Here is a 27,164-nt window from a genome sequence, read left to right as displayed (position 1 = left end):
AAGATGCAGTAGTAATCTGCAAACGCAGAAGAGATTTCCGGGGCCTCAAAGACACTCACCCACTCTGGGTCTATAATGCTGGGAACCCCCTGTCTGCCAAGCATTGTGTCAGCAGCCAGAATATTAATTTGCAGGACTAGTCTCCACAACCATAGACCCTACTTTGGGTTGCAATCAAACACTGTCGGGCCTCGTTGAGGCATATTTGACTCAGCGACAGCCTGTCAATTGCCGTTTGATGCGATTCGGTGTGTTCGTGCTATATAAAACTTTATAAATAAATCTACCTTGGAACGCTCCTCTCCAAGAGTGATTTGGGCCTTTAGCCCCTCAATCTGTAGCAGGCGCCAAGCACTGAGTAGCCAGATGGGATGCTCCTCAGGCCTCCCTCCGCCCATCTGGATGGTCACCGGGGAGTGGTCCAATGTGCCCCAGGGAGGATGTGGCTCCGTGCTGCGGATTAAGTTGGGGCGGGTATACAGAGAAAGTTGATTCATGAACGCATCTTTGGTGCAGTGGAGGTGTAATTAAAGGCTTGCGTGTTAAGATTCCAGGTGGGCCAGACATCGCAAAGTCAGCCAGGCGCTAAGCCAGCAAATGAGAAACGTCCAGCTTCCTCGAGCGATCTTTGGATGGGGACATAACCATGTTAAAGTCTCCTCCCAATATTGTGAACCCCCCCCGGGAGCCCCATCAACACGGTCTTCATTGTGTCGACTGTGGGACCAGGCAGCTCAGGGGTGGGCATAAACACTGATCAGATTGTAGGCCAGTCCCTAAATAGATACCTCTACCGGGACTTATCTACTTGTGGATATGCTACACTACGGGAAATTACTATGGGCAGACGTTTGTGAATCAAAATGGCCATCCATCAGGACTCCCTAGTGTGACCACCCGCATGGTAAGCCCTCTCATACCTGTATCTAAACAAAAAGGGACATGAGGTGTCCAGCAGATGTGTCTCTTGCAGCAATAAAACGCCTGGGACATGCGACTTTGCAAAGCCCAGTACAGCGCCCCGCTTAATGCGGTCAATCAGGCCACTGATATTCCATGTCATTAAGTTAAGGGCCATTATGAAGTAGGGTGTGTTTGAGAGCCACAGTTTTCCCTCTGCATGATAGGATAAGATGGAAGACTATCAGGATTGCTGCTTGCCTAATGTACATTGAATTGTAGCAAACTGTGCCAAACCACCCTAACCGAACTCCCCAACATCCACCCTCCCCACACCCTATAAGCTTCTGCCACCCCAACAATACAAAACACATTCAGTACTGAACCGTTAGGGCCAATAAAACCATGTCACCCCTCTGGCGAAAACTCAGTACGAAGAATATTGTGCTGCTGGCGTGACAGGTCTCCGTAGTCCGTTTGGCAGGCAACCTCCGGGGTGTGGTGGTCCCTCTCCCAGCTGCGCTGGCCCAATTGGGACAGGTCAAGGCCCGGAAGGCCCCCCACCCCTACGAGGGACCTGCGTCTTCAGGGGCCTTGCGGTTCTGCCCACGGCTGCAAGCGTCTATGGTCGGAGAGATGGGGGACCTGCTGGTCTGTGCCTGTCGCTTGCAGGGCCCCCTCTGCCTGCCATGTCTCAGTGGTCAAAATCAGTTCCTTGGATCATCATCTTGAAACTGTGGTCCCCATGGGGGAGGGCGGGTGGGGAGCAAGCTGCTATGTAGGAACTGCTGCTCCGCTGCCCACTCCCAAGCCGCCCCGGGAGAGGCAGGGGGAAATGTAAAAAAAAAGAAGGACTTGGAGGCGTGAAGTACTCATAGCATGGCAGGAAGACGAACATATACCGTAAGTTCATAGCTGGCAGTTTTTATTTAAGTACATCAAAAGATTTGCGTTGCCGCTAAACCAGCCTGGTGTAATCTGGGAAGATGAGGATCCTGGAGGACTGGAAACGCTTGGATTTCTTCTCTCTTGCAGCATGGAGGATATTGTCCCTGTCCTTGTAATTAAGGATCTTGTCAATCATCGGGCAGGCAGGCGCCTCAGGAAGAGACGCTGCCGCTAGAGCTCTGTGGACCCCTTCTACAACGAAGCAGGGTGATAGCAGCCCCTCTGAGATCCATGACCAGATCCATCTCCCCAGGAAATTCTCTGGGGACGTCCTCTCAGCACCCTCAGGGAAGCCCACGACGAGTCTGTTATTCTTCTGGTCACAATTCTCTGCGCCCTCCATTCAGTTTTGCAAGGTGGGAGACACTAGGGTCAGACAGGCCACCTCAGCCTTGAGGGCTGTGATTGAGTCTTCCAGGTCTGAAATGCCCCCGCCATATCTGCCACACGGTCGAGAACATTATGTAAGTCCTGGTGCAGAAGTGCAACGCCCACCCAGACCTCTCCAATTTTAGTTTCCAAAACAGTACAGGAGGCCTGGATAGTGAGCAGGATTTTTGAGGTGTGAGGTTGACCAGCCTGTGATTAACCATGGTATCCATTTTGATGGCTGTATATTTGTCAATTTTAGTCTGCACTTGGGCTGGGGAGTCCCCTGCACCCCGTTATACTCCTCAAGCATAGTGGGGTTTGTCGATCTGTGTCCCTCAAGCCTACACAAGGATAATGTGTCCTTCCCAAATACAGGGCATATAGGGCCCTACGCAGAACGATTGAGGAGGGACACCAACCAACTTGCACAGAGACCGGTCCTGTGGCTCCGGAAGCACAAGCAGTTGGGTCCTCACCGCACAGCGTCCCGGCGCTCCTCAGGGGGCAGTAGGAGAAGACAGACGCGCCAGGCTGAAACACTGACATTCCATAGCCCACCTCGCGGCCTGCACTCACATCCAGGCCCGTACAGAGCCATGAAGGGCATCTGCGTGGCTGCTGGATCCAGCTAAGGGTCTACCACCTCTACAACCCCCTCTCACCAGGTGTGGTCTCAGGACCACACCAGGAGGACCTCCGCGGAGGCCACAGCCCCAGTAGTTGCACTGCCTAGGCCGCAGTGCTCGTGGCAGCTGCCATTTTGGGCATGGCCTGACAAAGCTGACCCAAGGCTAAAACTCCCACACTGCCACCGATCCAACAATTCGGAAGTTGCTTGCGGGGCCTCCAGATGGAGCCAGAAAAAGCTCTGTCCTCGAGCAGCTGGAGAAGTATCGCCAGCAGCAAAGATGGTTAAGGTCTCCTCCAGAGAGCCATGAGCTCACAAAGGGATGACCGTCATCTTGGCTGATCAGGCCACACCCTCTTTAATTTGCATACAATTTATGAACGTTTCACTGGTTAATGTGTTTGTTGGTGAGGTTTTCTTGTGCAATATTCACATCACAAATTACAATTGTGGTAAAATACTTGGTGCATTATTCACCAGGGTAAAATAATATGCAATGTGTAAGTTTAAATCCCAGCTCCTTTTACCGTGATTTTGTTATTCTTAGACTGATTAAATGAGTTCTGCTGGGAACGGAGGACGGTACTGGTAACAAACACGTATAAAAAAAATGCTTGCGCAAATACATAAATGGTTAAAGATTAGTGTAACTACATACACATCTCTGACAATCTCACAGAACATAGTATTGAACACAGATGCAGATCTTGATAAATGAATGGTTTAACATTGGTTTATCTCTTGGCAACATCTCGAGTGGCATGCTAAGACAATCTCTGTGGACTCAGAAGATGCATACATACATACACACACACATATTTCAGCTACACTTGCACCATGCTCACGCACTCTCGAGCGGGTGTTGTTACAGTGGGGGGGTGCACCCGCCAATATTACCGCTTCTCGTCTCCTCTCGTCCATAGAAAAAGACACAGCACTCACGGGGGAAGAGTCCATAGGTTTATTAAGGCTCAACGCACCAGACGCGTTTCTGCAGTCTCCTTCCTCGATGGTATACATATATTAGTGCAAGCATCAAGATGTGCTCCGTTTGACCTCCAAAACCTGCTCTCTGAAAGGACATATTTGAGACAATAGAAAAAGGAATTATTGATGTCCAACTGAGGTGACATTTTTGCAACTAGGCCCCCAATCCAGAAAAAAATACCCCCTTCTCCTTGACTGTGTGTTGCTAATGCAACACTCCTAATGACTTGGAGCCGGTCTGGAACCAACTTAACAACAGCTGCAAGAACCAGAATCTGTCTAGTTCTCACCCTATTGAGGATAGAAGCTAGATCAATCAACGAGTTCTTGTAAAGCGCAATTTGTCACCCCATGGTTGGGGGTGGGGTCTCCAGGCGCTAGGTCCAACGTCCTTGGTCGAAAAGCCATGTCTTGAGATTCTTTCTGAATTCTTCAAATGAGGAACAGGTGGGTAGGTGAAGGGGGAGGTCGTACAGGACGTGGCGGCAAGGTAAGAGACGGAACAACCTCAGTAACAGTTCCAGCGCAAGCAGGAAGTGTGGGCCAGGGCGAGTGAAGTGTAGCGTGGTTCCCTGGTGGGTCAATGAAATGACAGAACGTGGTTAAAGTAGGCGGGCCCGGAGTTGTGGAGGGCCTTGTAGGCGTGAGTCAGGAGCTTGAAGAGGCATTTCTTCTGTACGAGGGCTCGGTGGTGGAGGGCCTTGCTGGTTCTCCAGGGGAGTTGAGAATAAGTCTTGCTGCTGTGTTCTGGATTGTCTGGAGGTGGCTGAATAGTTGTTTGGGGGTTTCGGCATACAGTGCTTTGCCGTAGTTGAGGTGGCTGGAGATGAGGGCTTGGGTGACTGTTTTCCTCGTGGAGATAGTAAGTTCTTGCAGCGAAGCGGAGGGTGTGGAACAGGAGGAGGAGATGGCGTGGACTTGGTTCTCCATGATTAGTTGCCTGTATAGGATGATTCAGAGGTTGTGTGCGTGGTTGGATGGCGCAGGAGTGCGGCCAAGTGCGGTGGGCCACCAGGAGTCATCCCAGGGGGAGGTGGTGTTAACAAGAATGAGCACCTCAGAGTTGAGCTTCAGGCAGTTAGCCTTCATCCAGCTGGCGACGTCGGACATGTGCTCTGGACATTGGGTCTGACAGTGTTTGTTGTTTTCTGTGAGGGAAAGGATGAGCTGCTTGTCATCGGCGTATGAAATTATGTTGAGTTCGTGAGTGCGGGCGATGTCTGCCAGAGGCGTCATGTTGGTGTTGAAGAGGGTGGGGCTGATGAAGGAGCCCTAGGGGATGCCACAGATCATGTTCTTGGGTTCGGATGAGAAAGGTGGATCCTCTGTGTTCGGCTGGAGATGAAGGAGACGATCCACTTCAGAATGTTGCCTTGGATGCTCAGGTTAGTGGAGTCTGGGAATGAGGGTGTGATGGGAGATGGTGTTGAAGGCCGCTGAGAGGTCGAGGAGGATGAGGGCTGCTGTTTCCCCTTGGTCGGGCAGGTGTCTGATGTCATCCGTAGCTGTGATCAGGGCAGTCTTGGTGCTGTGGTTGGCCTGGAAGCCTGATTGTGAGGCGTCGAGAAGGATGTTCCCTTTGAGTGTTTCTGTAAACTGGCGGTTATTGGTTTTCTCCAAGATTTTAACTAGGAAGGGGAGTGGCTCGAGTACACTAGGGTCGGCAGAGTGTTTTTTCAGGAGAGGCTTGACCTCCGCAGGCTTCCAGGCGGCGGGGACGGTGGCTATCATGATGGACGTGTTGAGTATATTATGGGAGGTGGTTGCAGATTTCTTTTCTTCCTTAGGTTGTAGGTGTGGTGTGGGCAGGAGTTTGTGGGTGCAGCGGAGTGGGTTGAGTTCATGATGGTGGTGAGGTCTTGGGTCTAGAGCTGGTTCCAGTTGGTGATGTTGGTTAGAGCGCTGAGATGTTTGAAGTCAGTGGTTTGGGGGTCGAAGTTGCTGTACAGGTCTGTGATCTTCCGGAGGGAAGTAGTCCACTAGGGTGTATTAGAGGCCTTGGGAGGGTTGAATCGATGTTTCGTTTGCAGCTGGGCAGGAGAACTCTCCGACGATGGTGAATAGCTCCTTGGTTTGGTTGGCGCTAGCCTCGATGCAGTTGGTGGGGGCGTTCTTCTTGGTCTCCCCGAGATGGTGATGGTGATTGACGAGGGTGGATCTGAATTATCGGAGATCGGAGGTTTTCTTGCTGGAGCACCGTTTCTAGTTTTTTGCAGTTGCGTTTCAGAGTCTGTATTTCGGAGATGAACCAGCTGGTGTGCTTGGCTAGTCTGTTGCAGGCAGTGTCTTTCATGGGGGCGATGGTGTCAGCGGCAGCAAATAGATCAATATCATGGGCAAAATTACCCTGTACTATCCAGCACGAAAAAAGCTTTTGGTTGTAAGACATTAATGAGTTGCAGCATATATTTATAAAAAGCTTCTGAAAATGTTTCTCAATAAAACAACACATTCTAAAAGAGCAATTTAAAGAAGTGCCGCAAGCACTTGAACTCACAAGTGCTCTTCTTTCAATCTTCTGACATAGGAGAAAATTGCTGCCCTTATAGAAACGTGTAGAACATGATTTTTTAATTAAAATTAGTAAACATTTGAGCTGAGCGATATATTTAAAAAACCTAGTTTCAACTCTAAAGGTCATATGCAACGTAATGCTTTTGGCATTTAAAAATGACGAGACAGTTTTTGTTCCTCTGTGTATCATATGTAAAGTTTAAGAGATTAAACGTCCTCATTTTGTTGTGGGTGGGCACACAAAAAGTGAGGAACAAACGATTAAACAGAAGTACCATTTGCAAACTATTTCACAATGGACCTAAAACTTCTCTCAAAAGTCCAAAGGCAACGGGTGAGAAATGTAATCCTGGATAGAAGGGAGAACGAGGGGAGGGATGAGAGCAATCAGAAGGGGAATTCCATCATAATAGAAAAACAAGCATTGGCAAAGCAAACTGGCCTCTGTGGCCAGCCTTTTAGTTATGTCACGGGATTTATGAAATTGCATAGTTGGGTGAGCTGCCAGCCCTTCGCCAATATGTATATTATACTCATTGGCTAGTGGGTCTTTTGAATTGTGCTGGTGCTTTGTTGGTATGTTGTGCTAGTATGTTTTCTCTGGCATGTTAGTTGTCTTTTTTGGGGGGGGGGGTTATATAGCACGAACTAGCAAAACGAGTCCTAAAGAAGTACATTTGATTTGAAACTTTACTGCAGCAATAACTTTTAAAAACGAAAAAACAAAGTGTAGAGTTACTGTGTTGTACATACGAGGCAGACGAATGGTATGGGGTACAGGAGGTAGATTTATTAATTACCGCAATTCTCTCACACGGAGCGCTGCGCGTGTTGTATGTCACAGCTCCGACACCCGACCGTTTGCGCTCACCGGCGCGACCTAAAATGGCCGCCGTTCACGCTACGTGGTGACGTAGCGTGAACCACTAGAGCGGCAACACTACATATCTCCCCCCTTTTGTCCAACGAACACATTAAGTCTATGGGGCATTATAGTCCTTCACCCATTTCAAAGTCTTTAAACCTGGCCGGTCTCACAACCCTGCGCCCACCTCTGGTGCACCTTATCGGAGTGGATAGGACTGCCTTCTCTCCCTTACTTATCGACTCTGCCTTCTTATCTCCTTGAGCCAACTCTCTCTCTCGGCCATTCAGTCCTTCAGGGCTTAGGCCAGGTTGGATAGTCCGTGGGGTGTTTACTCCTTCTGCACCCCAATCTATTTCTGCGTTGTCTTCTTCTCCTTCTTGTTCCTCGGTGTTCTGCTGTTCTGTGCCTTGAGCCAGTGCTTTAGGTTCTCGTGCCTCTGGGGCCCACTGCATTACTTTACACCTCGCCATGCGATCTTGGGACCACACGTTTCCGTCACTCAATCTGGCGGCTCGGCCCAACACTTCTCGGACTTGGAGAGGTTTGCTATACTTGCTGTCTCCCTTGCGTTGATGCGTGGCCAACTTAACTCTCACCCATTCTCCTTCTTCTAACTGTGTGTCCTTCACATTCCTTCTCTTGCCGTAGTGTTCTGAATATATTTTCTGGGCTTTCTCCAGATTTGCTTGTACCACCGCCGGGGACCACTTACTGGTCACCGTCTTGTCCTTCCACGCCCTGTTATCCTTGGTAAACGGATCACGTCCTCTAAGGATCTGGAAGGGGCTGTACCCTGTTCCTGTAGGGGCGATTCGGTAGGCCCATACCATATGTAGTACTTCCTTCTCCCAGTCCTTTCCCACCATTATGGCAGCCTGGATTGACCCCATCAAGACTCTGTTAAACCGTTCCACTTGTCTGTTTCCTGCCGGATGGTATATGGACGTGTGTTTGGAGCAGACTCCATTCCTTTCCATGAACTTTAGCCACTTGTCGGACGTGAATTGTGGTCCATTGTCACTCAACACACATTTTGGGATGCCTTCCCTGAGGAAGATGGTGGTGAGGAACTTCAGTATGGTGTCCGTGTCCATTTCTTCTTTGACAAGTACTTCTGGCCATTTTGAGTATCTGTCTATTAGAGCACATACGTACTTCGGGGTACCTTGGTCATCCAGGATGGGACCCAGAATGTCAATGGAGAGCTCCTCCCATGGATTAATAGGGGTGTCAAACTTTCCTATGGATGGTCTCAGCGGTGTCAAGGTCTTGTCAGCTTGTAAGCATTGGCCACATTCCTTCACATGGCGTTCTGTTTGCGTGTCCATCCCAGGCCACCAATAGCCTTGTTTAGTTCTCGACTTCATCTTGCCAATGCCTAGGTGACCTTCGTGCAGGACAGCTAGCAGTCTGGTGATTAATCCTCCTGGGGGTACCACTTTGTCTCCTCGGTACACGAAGATTCCTTTGTCGTCCAATGAGAATTCTTCTCGCACCTCATAGTACCTTCTCATCTCGCCACTCACATATTTCTTCTCCGGCCACCCTCCTGTGATGTACTCCTTCACTTGTCGGAGGTTCTTATCTGCATTGTATGCTTCTTCCCATTCTTGGCTGCTGATTACTCTCTCTGGATCCTCCATCAGGGCTACCATTTCATCTTCTTCTATCTTAGCTCCTTCCGCCTCATTCATCGCCGACACCCTACTCAGATAGTCTGCCACTTTGTTCCTGTTCCCTTGGATGTACTCCACATCGTAGCGGTATTCCACCAGCTTTAGCGTCATTTTCGCTATCCTCGGTGTGGCGCTGGCGTGCCCACTGGACGTGAGGACCTTCACCAGCGGCTTGTGATCTGTTCTCAGCCAGAACCTTGTGCCCCACAGGAATTGGCGAAAACGTCCTAAGGCCCACACTACCGCCAGCATCTCCTTCGCGATGACACTGAACCTTTTTTCTGTGTCCGTCAAGGCCCTGGAAGCGAAGCTGATGGTTTCCGTTGCACCTCCTTCTCTGTCCTGCATCAGGACTGCTCCCAGTCCTTTGTCGCTGGCGTCTGTGGTGACTGTTGTCCGCCCTTGTGGGTCATAACCTGTGAGGGGTATGGCTTGGGCTATCTCCTTCTTGACGCTTTCAAACTCCTTCTGGGTCTCTCCTGACCATACGAATGCCGTCCTTTCTCTCGTCAGCATCCACATGTGGTGTGTCTTTGATGCGAAGTGCTGAATGAATTTGCTATAGTACTCGGCCATGCCGAGGAACGATCTGACCTCCTCCTTGCTGGTCGGCGGGGGAGCATCGCCGATCGCCTTGACGTTTTCCTTCTTCGGCGTCACCCCTCGTTCTCCAATTTCATGTCCCAGGTAGGTGACGGACGGCATGCCCAGGTGGCATTTCTCCCATTCGGCAGTCAGACCCTTTTCTTCCAGCACCCTCAATACTTTAGCCAGTTTGACATCGTGGTCCCTTTGATCACTTCACATTACCAAGAGGTCGTCTTGGAAGTATTGGACTCCCTCGACGTCCTTGAAGAGGCGGTGCATCAACTTTTGGAAAACAGCAGCCGCCGATGCCAGCCCGAATGGCATCCTGCAGAATTGGTAGCAACCGAAAGGGGTGATGAACGATGTCAACTTCCTACTCTCCTGGTGCAGTGCTATCTGGTGATAGGCCGACGTCAGGTCGATGGTGGAGTACCATCTCTTCCCCTCGGTTTTCGCCAGCATTTCCTCGATGCGGGGCAGAGGAAACTTCTCAACGACGATGCTTTTGTTCAGCTCCCGGAGGTACACACATAGCCGGACCTTGCCGTTGGGTTTCATCACCACCACCAAGGGGGCCAGCCACTCTGCGCATGTGATCGGTTCGATGATTCCATTTTCTTCCAGGCCGCGCAATTCCTCTTGCACCGCGCCTCCCTCACTCCTATCGGTACATTCCGCACCTTGTGCGACACTGGTGTGGCATCACTCTTTAGGACAATTCTGTGAGCGAACTTCTCTAGTTTTCCTATTTTGCCCCCGAACACTTTGGGGAAGTCACTCTTCCATTTCTCCAGGTCTGGCCACTGTTCTGGTTCTGTTAGCAGTACCTGAACCGCTCCTCCAGGGTCCAGTTTGATCCCTAAATCGCCCTGGTCCATCCAACCTAGCACTGAGGGACCTTTCTCCGTTACGTACAGTTTGCATTCAGCGCTGCGCCCCCTGAATTCAAACGTCAACGGACGATAGCCTGCGATGGGGATGCGGTTACCTAGGTATGTGGCCGGCCTGATGTCTGGAGGTTCCAGATGAGGTCCCAGGTGGGGCAGGAATTTCTCGGTCCATACTGCCCTCTGTACCAATGTGTATGGGGAGCCTGAGTCTGCCACTATGCTCATTGCTACACCCCCTATCGTCTTGTCCAGCACCGGTTTGCTCGATCTCCTGCCGCTCACACTCAAGACCTGGTCCTCGATGCACAGTATCTCATCGTCCTCCTCCTGGTCTCCTGCTTCCTGGTCGCCCTCTATAAACTTTGCCGTGTTGCGGCCCATCTTCTTCCGGCAGACCTTTTCATAATGTCCCATGACTCCGCAGAACATGCACTTGGCCCGGAATGCTGTGTACCGTCTGTCGTTTGCTTCGTGTTTCCAACTGCCGCACCTGTAACACGATGACTTGTTCCCCTTTGGTTGTTTTCGCGGTGGGCCCGGCTTCCCTTGCCATCTATTGGGTCCTTTATAGTTGGAACTTGTGTTCCTGTGACCTCCTTTCGGATCTTCGTCCTCTATCCTGTTGACCATGGGCCTATCGTCGCTTCCCTTTTTGCCGCCTCTGCGCACTTGCACGCCAATTCCGCCTTCTTCACCATCGCTATTGCTTCTTTTAGCGTGGTGTCTCCGTTCGACCCCAGTTTATCCTGTACCGACTTTATCGTCGTGTGCATCACTATTTGGTCCCTGATGAAGTCATCATGGAGGCCACCAAATTGACATGTAGATGCTAATTTCCTCAGTGCCGCAACGTACTCCTCAATAGACTCACCCGGTTCTTGCTTCCGCTGTTGGAAGTTGTAACGGTCTATGGATACGCAGACCGCTGGGCGATAATGTTCGTCTAGCTCTTCCAGGGCATGGGCGTAGACGTCGTCGTCAGTTAACTGTCGCTGTTTGGGAACCAAGTTTTTGAACACTCTGATCCCCTCCGGGCGCAAGTTATGTAGCAATATCCTCCTTTTCCTTACGCTCGTGAATGGTTCTTCGTTTTCGTCCTCCAAGACCTCAATATAGTTGGTGATGTATTCCTTCCAATCTTCCCACTTCATCAAGGGTTCCCCTGGTTTCACTAGGAATGGAACTGGCGCTGTCGCGGAGGAGGATTGGGCGCACATGGTCTCCCGCCCTTTTGGCACGACGTTCTGGGCCTTAGGGCTGCCTGGTGCTCCGTTCTCTCCGTCTTCACCTGATAGGGACGTAGCCTCGTCCTGTATAACTTCCTCTGTGGCTCCTAGCTCCGCCAGCGCTGATCACCAGCCTGTGGTCTCCCAGGGGTGGACGTCCGGGCCCAGGGCCGTCTGCGGGTGTGGTGTGGTGTGGCAGAGGACCCCCTACTGGTCCCTCGAGGGCCCCTAGCACCTGTGCCTCCCGACCAACCGCTGCTGCCACGCTCCGTGTGCTGTACCTGCTTCCCTGCAGTGGTTCTGCCTCCTTCCCTGCGCCTTGCCTCGTGGGTTTGCGTGGAGGAACAGTCGGGCAACCGGCCTGTATCTGCAGTGGGACCTGTTCAGCTGCTCACGTTCCTGCCAATGTGCTCCTCACTGATCCTTCATACCTCCGAAACACCTCGTCGCCATTGTAGAGTTACTGTGTTGTACATACGAGGCAGACGAATGGTTAGGGGTACAGGAGGTAGATTTATTAATTACAGCAATTCTCTCACACGGAGCGCCGAGCGTGTTGTATGTCACAGCTCCGACACACGACTGTTTGCGCTCACCGGCCCGACCTAAAATGGCCGCCGTTCACGCTACGTGGTGACGTAGCGTGAACCACTAGAGTGGCAACACTACACAAAGTAAAGGAGAGAAGGCAACGTCTCCTTACGGAATAACCAATGCTTTCATTAATATATTTATAAACTTCGAAAGACAGCTTCAGCATATCCTCCCCAACCGGTACCTCGACCAGCTGGATAGCAACCGCCCAGCGCGATAGGGTGTCTCTGCAACAGCCATCTTGCCCAGATCTTTAACAATCCCCAGCGCAAGATGGTTTCTACACCCAGTCACTTTTGTTCGTCCTCCTGTGCCCCCCTCTAGGCCTTCAGCTGATTTGACTCGCGACACTGCTGTTTGCTGAACTAACTGTTGTCTGTTATCGTCATGATGTCATGATAATGTTGTAAAGCGCTCCGGTACCTTCGGGTCTGGCCAGCGAAAACTCTCCAATAAATAAATATGCCATGCTGTAATACCACACAAGGCTATATTGAAAACAGGGGGGATACCAGTTGCAGTGTTCCCGAGGCGCCACAACTACTCTGATTTGCTAGAAAATGGAGCCGATTATTCGAAAATCTAGGCATCCGAACCAATCTGTACATGGTAACCCATAATTCCTGGCCTTTTTTTCAGAGACAAACTCGTCTAGATCTAATCTGGATGAATGAATCCCAGGACAAAAATGTGGTATTAATAAAATAACGTGGAATGTAGTTTTGAGAGGAAACTCCTGCCTCCTCCTAAAACGCTAATAACATTCTACCCGTAATATAGGCTGTAGATGAGTAAACACTGACCCTACCTTTCACGGAGCTCGGAATTTACCCTATATGATCATGCACAGCATGGAGTCAGTCAGCAGTTCGTTTTTTTCAGGGCTTGTTCAGAAAGAATCCATCATGGGCACCAATCTAAAACTACGGACTTGGAATCTGGACAGGTGGGTGCTACATTTATGGATTTAGAAATAATAATCAGGACATAGTAGGTCAAATATGTATCGTTACCGTCTTTATCATGGAATTCTCTTTGCTATTCATAAATGGCACACTAAAGGAGCAAATATGCCCTGTATATTGGATGTGCTGGGCCTGGTGCTTAATGAGAATAATCATGCACACATTTTCAACATGAATGCATGAACCTACAAATGTCTGAAATAGAAGCATTCATTATAACAACATTAAGTGTCTGCCTTCACTCGATGAATTCTATGGTTACCTGGTAAAGATATGTAGGTTCTTTGATAGCTTGTGATGCTACAATGCACTACTCATTGCTCAAATAGCGGTCTTAAGGAAGCCTGAACAGTAAAAACAATTGCTTGACCATACGTCTGAAGTTGTAGAGACCTTTCTGCCAGAGTAAAAAGTTCTACAAAGAAAGACGGTAAGACGATTGTCAGACAAATGTGAAAGCAAGAAATGACTTGTTGAAGGAGAGGAACATTCCTTGGATATAGAACTCCAACAGAACATTGTTCAGTGCAAACAGTCTGATGTCCACAAGCCCCATCTCTATGGTGACCATCCAAGGCCAGGCAAAGTTCAGTATAGACGGAGTGAAATTGATATGTACTTGATCTTTTTGTCTCGAAGGGAAATTTGTAGGGAGTGGTGAAGCGGTTTCCCAGCGACATATGGTAATTGGCTTAGCTCAATCACATATTTTTAAATGGATGCTATAGACCTGGCAATAAGGAGGTATAGGTTTGGAGCACTATAGCATGGGTAAATAATATGGAGCTTATGGACAATAGAAAGTAACATTTGTCCTATAATGATACCCATTGCTGCTTTTGCACTTTGATACCTGGTGGAAGGCCGAGGTACACCGAAGAAAAAGCAATTACCTCCCTGGTGTACCAGTTACTCTAAGATAAAGGTGCAAACAAAATAAGATCTTAGGGGTGCTAGCCTGAAGTAAATGATGACAATAAAAAGTTTTTTGAAAAAAAAGTCATCATCCAGGACTTCAGATCCATTGTGGGCAAAAAACCAAGACTAGGATACGGCACAAGTTAATTGGCAGAGGCTGACAATAACTCAACTATTCCCTCCATCTTGCAAAAGGGCATGCCCCGTTTCTGGGCTCTGTGAATTTATGGGTAGGTGCAAGATGTGGACGTTCCTCAAAAGAAGCCAGTGTCTGAGTGTCATTCATTCTCGCGTGAGCACTCTGATTCTCCAGCCCCAATTTGATGAGACAATTTATAGTGGTTGGCTTGTTAGTATGCAAAAGAATCAAATGGGAAAAGATTGCACGAAGAAGGAATTTAAGAGCCAGATGGACCGCTGTAGTTCCAGGATACAGATGTAGTTCTTCTGTTCTCTGACCAACCATTTCTCAAGTTGCCAGCTCGTCTGCTCAAACCTAACAGAGAAGAATGTATTTGTTGCAAAGTTTTGACCATTTGTGATTGGTGAAACAATCCCCAGACACTATGATGGCTTTCCCACATTCCCTTCTGACTGTTCACCAGTCTTAATGGTCTCCTGCAATTCCACAGGGTCAAGCACACCTCGAGTCTAAACATTATGGCAGCTGAGGTGATATAGTGGTATTAACAGGAGGCAAAGCCATTCAGGTGTGATAAAAGGGGTTGAGGAAAAGACTCCCTGTGCCACAAGGATACGACTCCCACACACATCCCAAGTGGTCAGGTAGCACGAGAACTCCCTTTGACCAGAGCCCACAAGTGCTAAGTTCCCAACTTAAGATGGTGACCTCAATGAAAGAGACTAGCCTCCATGATGGAAATACGATGACTCTCCTTCCAAGATGCCATCCATGCTAATGACTTCTATGGACAGTCCACACAGTATTAAAACCAGCTTGCTGCTATTATTTAGCAATATCAGTATTTCGTTATCAACTGTCAAACAGAGATGGTTAGAAGAGCTTCCTCCCACTCGGGCCACTGAGTTACAAAGATGCAGGACAACAGAGTTTTGAGGAAGGGAGGGGAGAATGGGGATGATGGTCTTCACTGTGGCAGCTGGTTTCCTCTTCTCCTAGTTGTCCTTTACCACTGGTAAAAAGGCTTCTGTTGCTGGGATTTGCGATTCTGCAGTCACTGTCTTTGCATATAGGAACCACTGATCCAAAATCTTGACATGGCCTTTGAACTGTACTTTGAAGAAGTAACCCGTGGTCTCTTGGATCCAGTCACTGAGTGGCTTCCAAAAAGAAGGTGTAAGAAACATTTAAAAAACAAATTTATTTTCAAGGGTCATAAAGTAAATGCACACCCAAGCGGTGCACTCCATAGGAATGTATGACAGTATTCCGAAAGCCGGAATCACGCTGTGCCTTCAAAGGACCGTCACTAGAACAAACATGTGTTCATTCAGCATGCAAGTCATTATGATGACTTGCATTAGGGGGGAGCTGGATTTTGGAATATGTTAATGTATTATTCCAACTCCAGTCTGTGCAACAGTAGGGCAGGTGTTGTACTTCAAATCCAACACCATTCCACCCATGCGCACCATAAGGCAAGTCGTTATAATGACTTGCGTGCTAAAAGAATGCGTACTAAAGACGCGTTCATTCTATTGCCGGCGCTGTGTAGGCACTAAAGGACGTTTCCCTTCCATAGAGAGGTTTTTGGCAATTATGCATCAGTGATACATCAGTGGCATGCTTATCATCACTGATCAGCTGATCTAACATAACCATGCCCTGCATAATGATTTCTCTGAAGACTTCTCTTATATCTCTATGGTGATGCTCAGTATATTGCAGCCATTGCAACTGAAGCGGGCAGTAGCATGCAACTCTCATTCATTGGAGAGTTTGGGATGGGGAGGAGAGTGGTTAGGTGAAAGGGTTGTTGCCAAAGGTAAACAGCTTTGGCAAAAGCAATCCCGCCCCATCGTAATGACATATATGCTTGAATGCGTCACTACGCATATACAGGGATTATGGCACTGCAGTAGCAATTTTTAATAAATATAACGTTCCAAGAAGGCGGGCATCCAAAAGTACAGAAAATCACTTTTTAAAGAAATGCGTGGCCCAGTAGCAAAATGCAACTGCCAAACCCTTCAAAAAAGAAATTGAAAAAAAGAACCAAAAAAATTAAATAAAACGCACTGGGGGAACAACTGGAAGCTGGACAGAGGTAAGCAACGAGCGGTGTATGAGCAATGAAGAATGAGCTAGTTCAAAAAAGAATCTGCTGGTTCAAAAAAACTGAAAAAGAAACAAGGAAAAAGCCAATAAGAACAGGAAGAGTTGGAGGAAGATATGGACAAGCTTGGAGTGCATGGAGCAGGGGAGAAAGAGAGAACAAGGGTTCGGAGATGAAGGGGGGTGAGAGCTCTTGGAGGAGGTAACATGAAAATACATGTAATCTCATGGAGTGCTCCGCAGAAAAGTTGTTTTCCCCAAATGTAAGCAGTGGAAGTATACAGAAAACAAGCTACACTTTAGGTGCAGGACATGCACAAGAGGGAAAGCTATTGAAAATCAAGCCAGCAAACGAGATTGCCAACCAATGATAAGCAGTGGCTGAATCAAAGTCCAAAGTAAGTATGTGTAATGTAAATGGTATTTTGACAAAAGACAGCTGAAGTTGTTTCTAAGGGAGACCAAAAAAAGACATGTCAATAAAACAAGGTTACCGTGTCATGATGAGAACGAATGACAATGTCCATAGATACAGAAGAGTGTGACATAACACGAGATAAGAAAAGGTGAAGTCCATAAGAAAGAAAGAGAAATAAACCATAAGGAAAGCACAAGATCAAAAATGCAGACAGAACAAAATACAAATAAACAGAGTGCAAGAGGCAGTTGGAAGCTTTGTAAAATAAAGCACTGTCTAAGCCAAGTGGTCTGGATTTACTATGCTGGGATGAAAGGGTGTGGGCTAATGGCTAGAACGGTCGACCTTAAAGCTAGGGAACCAGATTAGAGTCTCAGCAGGGACGCTCAACATCCTGTGATTCTGGGAAAATCACTTAATCTCACTGTGCCTAACAAAATGAATGTGTCTATCCATAATGTAACTGTTGCTCATTTAAAGCGCTTCAATACCTTCGTGTCGCGTTTGCAATATATAAAACTCCCCAAAAATACATAAATGTGTGAATGGATGCACGGTTACCAGATCATAGAGAGACCTATGAATAACCCAGTAGAAGGGGAGGATCATCACTGTACAGTAGTCTCTCATGAGTTTAATGCAAGCAGTCGAGTAAAGAAGGAATAGTAACAAATGGGGGTGGGGTCGCACACTACTCACACACCGGCGGTATCGCCCCTAAGGACTCTGGTCAATGTAGTAAAGTGTTCGCGATGCATCATCTTTCGATCTTCTGCTATCTTCGCTGTCTTCGCCATCCCTGGACACGTGTTTCGGGGTATTACCCCTCATCAGCAGGGATAGGCTGTGTACTGGGGTTGCCGATGGCTGCCAATATCTGCCAGGTATAGTACCACTCAGGCGCGTAGGTGCGGGATCCCAGGCTCGTCAGCCCGCTGCTCAAGGGAGCTTTAAAGTTACAAATGGGGGTGGGGTCGCACACTACTCACATACCGGCGGTGTCGCCCCTAAGGACTACTAGCCTTAGGGGCGACACCGCCGGTGTGTGAGTAGTGTGCGACCCCACCCCCATTTGTAACTTTAAAGCTCCCTTGAGCAGCGGGCTGACGAGCCTGGGATCCCGCACCTACGCGCCTGAGTGGTACTATACCTGGCAGATATTGGCAGCCATCGGCAACCCCAGTACACGGCCTATCCCTGCTGATGAGGGGTAATACCCCGAAACACGTGTCCAGGGATGGCGAAGATAGCAGAAGATCGAAAGAGGATGCATCGCGAACACTTTACTACATTGACCAGAGTCCTTAGGGGGGACACAGCCGGTTTGTGAGTAGTGTGCGACCCCACCCCCATTTGTAACTTTAAAGCTCCCTTGAGCAGCAGGCTGACGAGCCTGGGATCCCGCACCTACGCGCCTGAGGGGTACTATACCTGGCAGATATTGGCAGCCATCGGCAACCCCAGTACACGGCCTATCCCTGCTGATGAGGGGTAATACCCCAAAACACGTGTCCAGGGATGGCGAAGACAGCGAAGATAGCAGAAGATCGAAAGATGATGCATCGCGAACACTTTACTACATTGACAAGAGTCCTTAGGGGCGACACCGCCGGTGTGTGAGTAGTGTGCGACCCCACCCCCATTTGTAACTTTAAAGCTCCCTTGAGCAGCGGGCTGACGAGCCTGGGATCCCGCACCTACGCGCCTGAGTGGTACTATACCTGGCAGATATTGGCAGCCATCGGCAACCCCAGTACACGGCCTATCCCTGCTGATGAGGGGTAATACCCCGAAACACGTGTCCAGGGATGGCGAAGACAGCGAAGATAGCAGAAGATCGAAAGATGATGCATCGCGAACACTTTACTACATTGACCAGAGTCCTTAGGGGCGACACCGCCGGTGTGTGAGTAGTGTGCGACCCCACCCCCATTTGTAACTTTAAAGCTCCCTTGAGCAGCGGGCTGACGAGCCTGGGATCCCTCACCTACGCGCCTGAGTGGTACTATACCTGGCAGATATTGGCAGCCATCGGCAACCCCAGTACACGGCCTATCCCTGCTGATGAGGGGTAATACCCCGAAACACGTGTCCAGGGATGACGAAGACAGCGAAGATAGCAGAAGATCGAAAGATGATGCATCGCAATCACTTTACTACATTGACCAGAGTCCTTAGGGGCGACACCGCCGGTGTGTGAGTAGTGTGCGACCCCACCCCCATTTGTAACTTTAAAGCTCCCTTGAGCAGCGGGCTGACGAGCCTGGGATCCCGCACCTACGCGCCTGAGTGGTACTATACCTGGCAGATATTGGCAGCCATCGGCAACCCCAGTACACGGCCTATCCCTGCTGATGAGGGGTAATACCCCGAAACACGTGTCCAGGGATGGCGAAGACAGCGAAGATAGCAGAAGATCGAAAGATGATGCATCGCGAACACTTTACTACATTGACCAGAGTCCTTAGGGGCGACACCGCCGGTGTGTGAGTAGTGTGCGACCCCACCCCCATTTGTAACTTTAAAGCTCCCTTGAGCAGCGGGCTGACGAGCCTGGGATCCCTCACCTACGCGCCTGAGTGGTACTATACCTGGCAGATATTGGCAGCCATCGGCAACCCCAGTACACGGCCTATCCCTGCTGATGAAGGGTAATACCCCGAAACACGTGTCCAGGGATGACGAAGACAGCGAAGATAGCAGAAGATCGAAAGATGATGCATCGCAATCACTTTACTACATTGACCAGAGTCCTTAGGGGCGACACCGCCGGTGTGTGGGTAGTGTGCGACCCCACCCCCATTTGTAACTTTAAAGCTCCCTTGAGCAGCGGGCTGACGAGCCTGGGATCCCGCACCTACGCGCCTGAGTGGTACTATACCTGGCAGATATTGGCAGCCATCGGCAACCCCAGTACACGGCCTATCCCTGCTGATGAGGGGTAATACCCCAAAACACGTGTCCAGGGATGGCGAAGACAGCGAAGATAGCAGAAGATCGAAAGATGATGCATCGCGAACACTTTACTACATTGACCAGAGTCCTTAGGGGCGACACCGCCGGTGTGTGAGTAGTGTGCGACCCCACCCCCATTTGTAACTTTAAAGCTCCCTTGAGCAGCGGGCTGACGAGCCTGGGATCCCGCATCTACGCGTCTGAGTGGTACTATACCTGGCAGATATTGGCAGCCATCGGCAACCCCAGTACACGGCCTATCCCTGCTGATGAGGGGTAATACTCCGAAACACGTGTCCAGGGATGGCGAAGACAGCGAAGATAGCAGAAGATCGAAAGATGATGCATCGCGAACACTTTACTACATTGACCAGAGTCCTTAGGGGCGACACCGCCGGTGTGTGAGTAGTGTGCGACCCCACCCCCATTTGTAACTTTAAAGCTCCCTTGAGCAGCGGGCTGACGAGCCTGGGATCCCGCACCTACGCGCCTGAGTGGTACTATACCTGGCAGATATTGGCAGCCATCGGCAACCCCAGTACACGGCCTATCCCTGCTGATGAGGGGTAATACCCCGAAACACGTGTCCAGGGATGGCGAAGATAGCAGAAGATCGAAAGATGATGCATCGCGAACACTTTACTACATTGACCAGAGTCCTTAGGGGCGACACCGCCGGTGTGTGAGTAGTGTGCAACCCCACCCCCATTTGTAAAGAAGGAATAGTACACTCAAGCAGCCAATAGCATTAGGTGAGCATTGAATACTCCACTGGGCTGAGCTAAAGAGACATAACTGACAAACTTCCAAGCCAATAGCCGTAAGAGGCTGGACAACCAAAGCCAATGGCTGAAAGCACCAGACTGAAATAAACTCTACTTACACTGTAGGAAATAGGTCTAATCTTTTTAAACCCAGATCTAAAAGCAGGTAATGATGACAGAGAAACCAGACAAAGCAGGAGATGGAAGAAAAGAAGTGTAAGAAACTGAAGGGAAAGTGCAGGAAAGAGAAACACAGAGAAACTCAGGCAGACAAAAAGACAAAATCAGGCGGGCAGGACACGGCAGCTAAGTACTCCATAGAGAAAAGGGAGAGAAACAGAGGGAAACAGACAGGATATCCACGGAGGATCAGAGAACTTAGGCAACTACCAATCCGTTGGCTTCTGAACATCGTTAATCAAACCCAGTTCATTTAATCAAAGACCCAGATGAAAAGACCAACTACCATTTCAAATCAGCAGACCGCTCCGATTTACATTCATTGATTTGTAAAACACCTAATGAAGAGGTTGAAGGGTCAGTCACCAGAAACTAGCAACTGAAATCTCATTCAAAGAATGAAGCAGTGTGCACAAATTAGAGTGAGCAACTCTGCAGCAGGCAGTTTGACACGGAAGCAAATTAACAAACGTATTCCCAGGCTGAAAACCAAGAAATGAGTGACCCACTCACCATCCCTACATTGTCGGGTAATTCATCAAGCAACCAGGGAGATCAGTTAGGCAGGTGAACTGCCAAACATGGCAGCATTTAGAATGAGGAAACATCGAGATTTTTAAAAGCAGGTCGGGGAATGTATTTTCCCGACTGACTTGCACCGAGATGAGGTCATTTTAGGAAAGTGTAAGGCAAAATAAACAAGCATTAAAAATGCAATAGGTCTCGCCTTTCATTAAGTTAAAACCATTTGCTTTGCTATACAATACCATTAGCAAAGGAAATGGCTTTAACTTAATTAAAGGCGAAACCTATTACATTTTCAATGCTGGTATATTTCTGAGCTCTCTTTACTCCCCCTCCGCCCCAACCCTAATATTATCCTCAACTCACTTTACCTCTTCCCACTCTTAAACCCTAAAATTATCCTTATCTCCTTTTTCCCTCTATCTACTCACACCTAAACCCTAACATTACCCTTACCTCCCTTTACCATTACCCTCATCTAAACCACTTTTAAAAATAAAATAAAAATGGTGTTATCTAAAAAATAAAACTGACCTTCGTGGTAAAGTACTGCATGGTGAAGGTAGATCTGCTTGGTACTTACTTATGCCTGCCTGCTTGGTACTTACTTACCTTTGTGATAAAGGATGTGAGCTGAAGACTGTTTCCTTTCCAAAAACCTCTGCAGGATTGGATACGCAACACCCAGTGGGTTAGATACACAGCTCTACGGGATTGGCTACAAAATTACAAACATGAGCAAACAAATATGGCACTCTCACTGGACAATTCAGGTACAATCAACAGCGACATACATTGCAGGATGAGTGCATACACATCAAGTACCAGCATGCACAGTTGCATCTACCTTACAGAACAATTCAGGTACGATCAACAGCAACACACATAGCGGGGTCAGTGCATACACAGCAAGTACCAGCATGCACAGTTGCATCTATCTCTTACTGGACAAGCAGGTACAATCAATAAATATATATAGTTGTACATGTAGCATTCTATTGGTGCCCCCTGTTCTGGCATGAATGACGGAAAGGTGTCATTGAATCTTAATCTCAAACAGTTACATGAAAGCAGAAAGCTGGTGGGCACTGTTAGATCCCGCGCATAATATTGTGGACCATTTAAAATGACGGAAACGTGTGAAACGGGCGCCCAACCTCTGCCGTGTCTCTGCGCATCTGCTGTATTTGAAATACATGAAAAGCTGGGAGCATGCTGTAGTTTGCTGTCAGCGAAAACGTTGCATTTCTGAAAAAAATAAAAACGTTTTGAAAGATGAATAGCCGTGTTTGTAAATCCGACTACACAGCCGAGCAGTAGTGCAGCGCCAGTACTATCAAATCTAGTAGCTTGATAAAATAAAAAAGCAGGCGCTGTCCAGGTGAGGAGCGAAGAAGCCCCTCCCGCCCGGCGTCGACGACTCTTCCGTTTCTAGGCAACGGCCCCACCGGCACCAATCCCAGCGCGACTCCTCGTCTGACGTCAGAGGAGCTGCGCTCGGGATTTCTGAGGCTCCCGAGGTTCCCGGGCTGCGGCGGTGTTTACGGGGAGGCAACTTTGATTTTCCCTACAATGCCGCTGTGGGAGGCGGCGGTGATTTCAGAACAGCGCTCCTTCTGGCACAGAGCTCCACAGTGCCTTCCCATGCGTAAGGGGAGAGGAGCCCGGTGAGTGGGGTTGAGGGTGGGGGTGTTCGCGCGTGTGTCTGTTTGAGTGTGTCTGTGCGTGCGTGCGTGCGTGTGTCTGTTTAAGGGGGGGTGCGTGTGTGTATGCAGCGTGTGTCTGTTTAAGGGGGGGTGCGTGTGTGTATGCAGTGTGTGTATGTGCGCATGCGTGAGAGTGGCTTTGTTTGCGAATGGGAATATGAGGCACGGCGACGTGCGCGCTCCCGAGGTTAAATCTCGGCCAGGAAAAGCGCGTGGAACTCTGCTGTCCACATTCCCCCAAAAGTAACTACATAAGTTGTCTCGCCCTAGACAGCAAAGCTTCGCTTTGCTTTCGTCTAGGCGAGACCTAAAAATATGGACTTGCTCAAAGAATCGTGAGTCTCCCGCCTGAATAGAGGGTGATTGCAAGTATGCACTGCCATACCATGACCAGTGCTTCGTTATTATATCCTAAAAAAGAGTTCTCTCTGTGCCCTTACGAGTTTTGAATCGCTTTCAACCCCTCTAGGCACAAGGCACCAAATACGCAGAACTGTAGGTGGTTAGGTCACACTGAACCCCTAAAGGACCACTTTGATCCTTGGAATCACCTGCCAGTGTTCACGCTCTCTAACGCCGCCCTAAAATTGCGTTTTATAGCCCATTGGGAGCAAAGTGCCCGGCCTATAGAACAGGAGATGACCGAAGAAGGTGCATCGACCAGGGAGGGTCAATGGAGAAGGCTCATAAGTACAGTCTCGTGCGGGAAAAGCTAGAAATGCAGTGTGATATCAGACATAAGCAGTTAATAGTATTTACCTTAGGTCAATAACTGGAAATGCGGAGAAAGATAGCAAGCCCTTGTCAAAACTAACGAGTAGCTCAATCCCCTTGGAAACACATGCACAATCAAACAGAAAACTAGAAGAAAACAAACAAACAATTAACAGCACAAGGGGAAATGTTAAAACCTACCCAGGCTCTGCGTCCCTCAGTTCAGTAAAGACTTCAGAAGTTTCAAGGCTGGCAAAAACAGGAGAGCACGCAAGAAAGCATCATTGGTACAACTACCCATGTCCCATGGACATCGCCTGCAGATCATGGGACAGCCACATGCCTGTGAGGGGCAATGACTTCACATAGACGTCGTTTCCTACGGTATGTACAACAAAACGTAAAGGGCGTGGGTAAAAGCTTTGGTTTTTAATAGAAGTGCCCAGGCTAAATGAGTCACTGTTTATCTGAAACCAAGATACTTTCACAACCTTCCCTGCTCGCTGGCTCTCCACAAACATTTCCTTCATGGATACGAACAGGCTCTTTGCATCTCAGGAGACAGGCTTTGGAAAACGCGCTCAGAATCTATGAACACTTATGTCACATTAGAAAACGAACGGAGGAAAGGTGCACGACGCAGGTAGAGGGATGGAAATTAAACAACTTCAGTTTAGTGTTTTAGGTTTAGTCGCCAGCAGAGCACTTGTGAAATCTCTTGTATAAAAAAAAATATCTTAAAAGAGACTCAGGACCCGCCCATTAATTACCTTTACTTACCATAGGCCGGCTCCCACATCACTTTACTTACTATTGTCTGGCTCCTCCATCACTCATTTTTTTTTCTGGTCAGAGCACCTTCTCGTCTCCGTAATCAAGGCGCGGAGTCTGGACCAAGTACTTCTTCCAGTGGCCTGTGTCCTTCCACTGCAGGCTCTGGCAGGTACTCTTTTATTAACTACCAACATGCGTTGGTGGCGTGCAATATACACATGTCTGCTCTGTATTACTCAGAGGGCGGCAGATTTCTTGAATGTACTGTAGCACTGCACAGGCGTGGTGGAAGAGGCAACAATTTCAAATTGGACATAAAAACGTACCAGGGGTTCAGTTTGATCATGTGGTATGGTAACCTAGTAATGGGATTGGCCCTTGCGAGCACCTTCCTTCTCTCGTCAGAGGACATGCGCTAACCAGCTTCGATGTACACAGTGAAAGCCCAGGGTTTGTGCTGGTCGAAGTAGAAGAATGGGTATTCTCAGGCAAGGGGCATATCTAGAAAATCATGCCTTGGCATGTTCTAATTCAATGTCACAATTGCTTAAACCTACGGTTGTCTACGCTATGATAGAATCAGTGGCAGTTAAAAAATATAGGGGACTAGCACAAGGCGGCAGACAAATTGCAATGCGAAACGTGTAAATCCAATAAAGATGTAATGTTTTAGGCTGCACGTTACACATCAGGACAGCATGTTCTAGGTCGCGCTGTTCTCTGTTAATTTTTTGACTTCATAAACTATGATTTATTTTCCTCTTGTAATATAATAACTCGTGTACCTGCACGCAATATTGATGGCACAGGTTAGTCTAGCAAACTATGTTCATTCTTCCAATCCCCTGTGTTCTGCGACCCCACCAAGCCTTCGTCGAGCAGTCGGTTTTGTACGCACAAATAGAGCTAGAATTGGAAACAAGCATTGGCAAAGCCTATAGGATTCGCCTATGCAAGGTCTATTTGGCTTTGTCAACGTTTTTATACATGTTACACAGCAGTTGAGCTTCTGTGCAACGCAGTAGTAACAATAAAAAGAGCTATGGCGGGGCCATAACAGACCACGTCATATCGATTTTTTTATTACCTTTAAGCCACGGATCAAACATTGAAAAAGACAATAGTTGCCATGCTTGCTCCGGATAATCAGAGGGTAGGGTAAGAGGAGGGTGTGTGAGGAAGGATGCCACATGCTGAGAATGTTATGGGATATTGCATAGCTTTAGTAATGTTTATAATTTATATTTATTTTGTAAATAAACCCAATGTAAAGAAAACAGTCCAATACAAACTAAAGTGCATGCCAAACTGTTGAAAAACAATGGTTACAGAAGAGAAGGTAAGGGAAAAGGTAGGAGTTTAATAGCTTTAATGCAAAAAAGTGGGAGGGTTCAGGGCATTCTATACCAGAAAATGTTTACTATACAATAACAAAAGACTAACCTGGACCACTTACATTAGAGAGGGGTGAAAAGACCACACCCTCTCTTCCCAGCGCTTCTTCCTTCATCGAGTTCTCAGAATCCGCTTTTCCACCCATAAAGAGTAGGACATCAACTAAGAGTCAAATGAAGGAGTAATAATCTTTACACAGGCTTTATATTAAAAAAAAAACACACACAACTTAGCAGCTACCACAACATTACTAGAAAAGATTTAGCCTTCCATTCTAGCCCTTCTATTTCTTCGGAACAGGACTACCATACTAATGTGAACAAGATTGGAAAGGTTCATTTGGCAGACGAGGATACAAGTAAATGACATCTACTAAAGGTTTCTTGCATTGCTAATTCTTACCGAAATTACAAAAATCGTGGCATATAAATTATAAGATACAGGGGCAGAAATCGAACACCTTCGTCAAATTAACTCATTGAATGAGTTAAGTAAATGACATCTACTAAAGGTTTCTTGCATTGCTAATTCTTACCGAAATTACAAAAATCGTGGCTTATAAGTTATAAGATACAGGGGCAGAAATCGAACACCTTCATCAAATTAACTCATTGAATGAGTTACAAATTTGCAACAAGGATTATGTTGCGTGGGAATGGTCAACAAAGGTTTGCCAACAAACATTACAGGCATGGTACACTCAATTATGCCAGAATATTGTATAACTCCTAGACACAGATATGCATTTATACATTAAATAAAATCAAAGATAACGGTTGATAAGGAGGATAACTGACTAGCTAATCAATTGAAATATGATAAAGGGTTGAAAGGAATATGCTACTTACCAGTATGCATCTGTTCTTGGCATGTAGGGCTGCTGACATTTATATCTATGCATAGATCGCCGCCTAGTGTTGGGTCCGGATGATTGCACATTGTTGTCCTGGAAGAGTCTTCGAAGTATCACAAGATAGGTGGCTCCTCCCTGGACTACAGTGCGCATGGGCATCCCCTCCATGCTCAGATTGTTTTTCGCCATTGTGGCAGAGATGGAGTGTGATATAGTAAGTGATGACCATGAATGAGAACAAGTATGTTATTTCTGAATGCTACAGCTGCGACCGGCACCGGGGAGGAGGGCGGGCGATTTAAATGTCAGCAGCGCTACATGCCAAGAACAGATGCATACTGGTAAGTAGCATATTCCGTTCGAGGCATGTGGGCTGCTGAATTTATATCTATGCATAGAATAAATAGTAGTACCCTCCCTGGCGGCGGTTGCCCGTGCCAGCTGCAGCAGTCTGAAAAAGAGTTCTGAGAACAGCCTGACCTACCGCAGCTTGCTGTTTTGAGTGGACATCCACGCAGTAGTGTTTGGTGAATGTGTGTATGGTGGTCC

At 48.1% G+C, this 27,164-nt stretch overlaps 1 protein-coding gene across 3 annotated transcripts in view; it reads right to left on the bottom strand.

Annotated features, from left to right (window-relative positions):
• MAFK (MAF bZIP transcription factor K) overlaps positions 1 to 27,164 on the bottom strand; it is a 198,217-nt gene that overhangs the window by 91,451 nt on the left and 79,602 nt on the right. For 2 of the 3 annotated variants that reach the window (XM_078664957.1, XM_078664958.1), the window contains one exon: positions 25,811 to 25,924. In XM_078664957.1, the coding sequence (XP_078521083.1) occupies positions 25,811 to 25,924 (114 nt within the window). The remainder of the gene's footprint in view (positions 1 to 25,810; positions 25,925 to 27,164) is intronic. The other variant, XM_078664960.1, reaches the window with a different exon arrangement.

Source organism: Lissotriton helveticus, chromosome 10 (assembly GCF_964261635.1).
Source record: "Lissotriton helveticus chromosome 10, aLisHel1.1, whole genome shotgun sequence".
NCBI lineage: Eukaryota > Metazoa > Chordata > Amphibia > Caudata > Salamandridae > Lissotriton > Lissotriton helveticus.
Note: the sequence above shows the minus strand (reverse complement) of the source record. Positions and strands in the feature narration are given on the sequence as shown.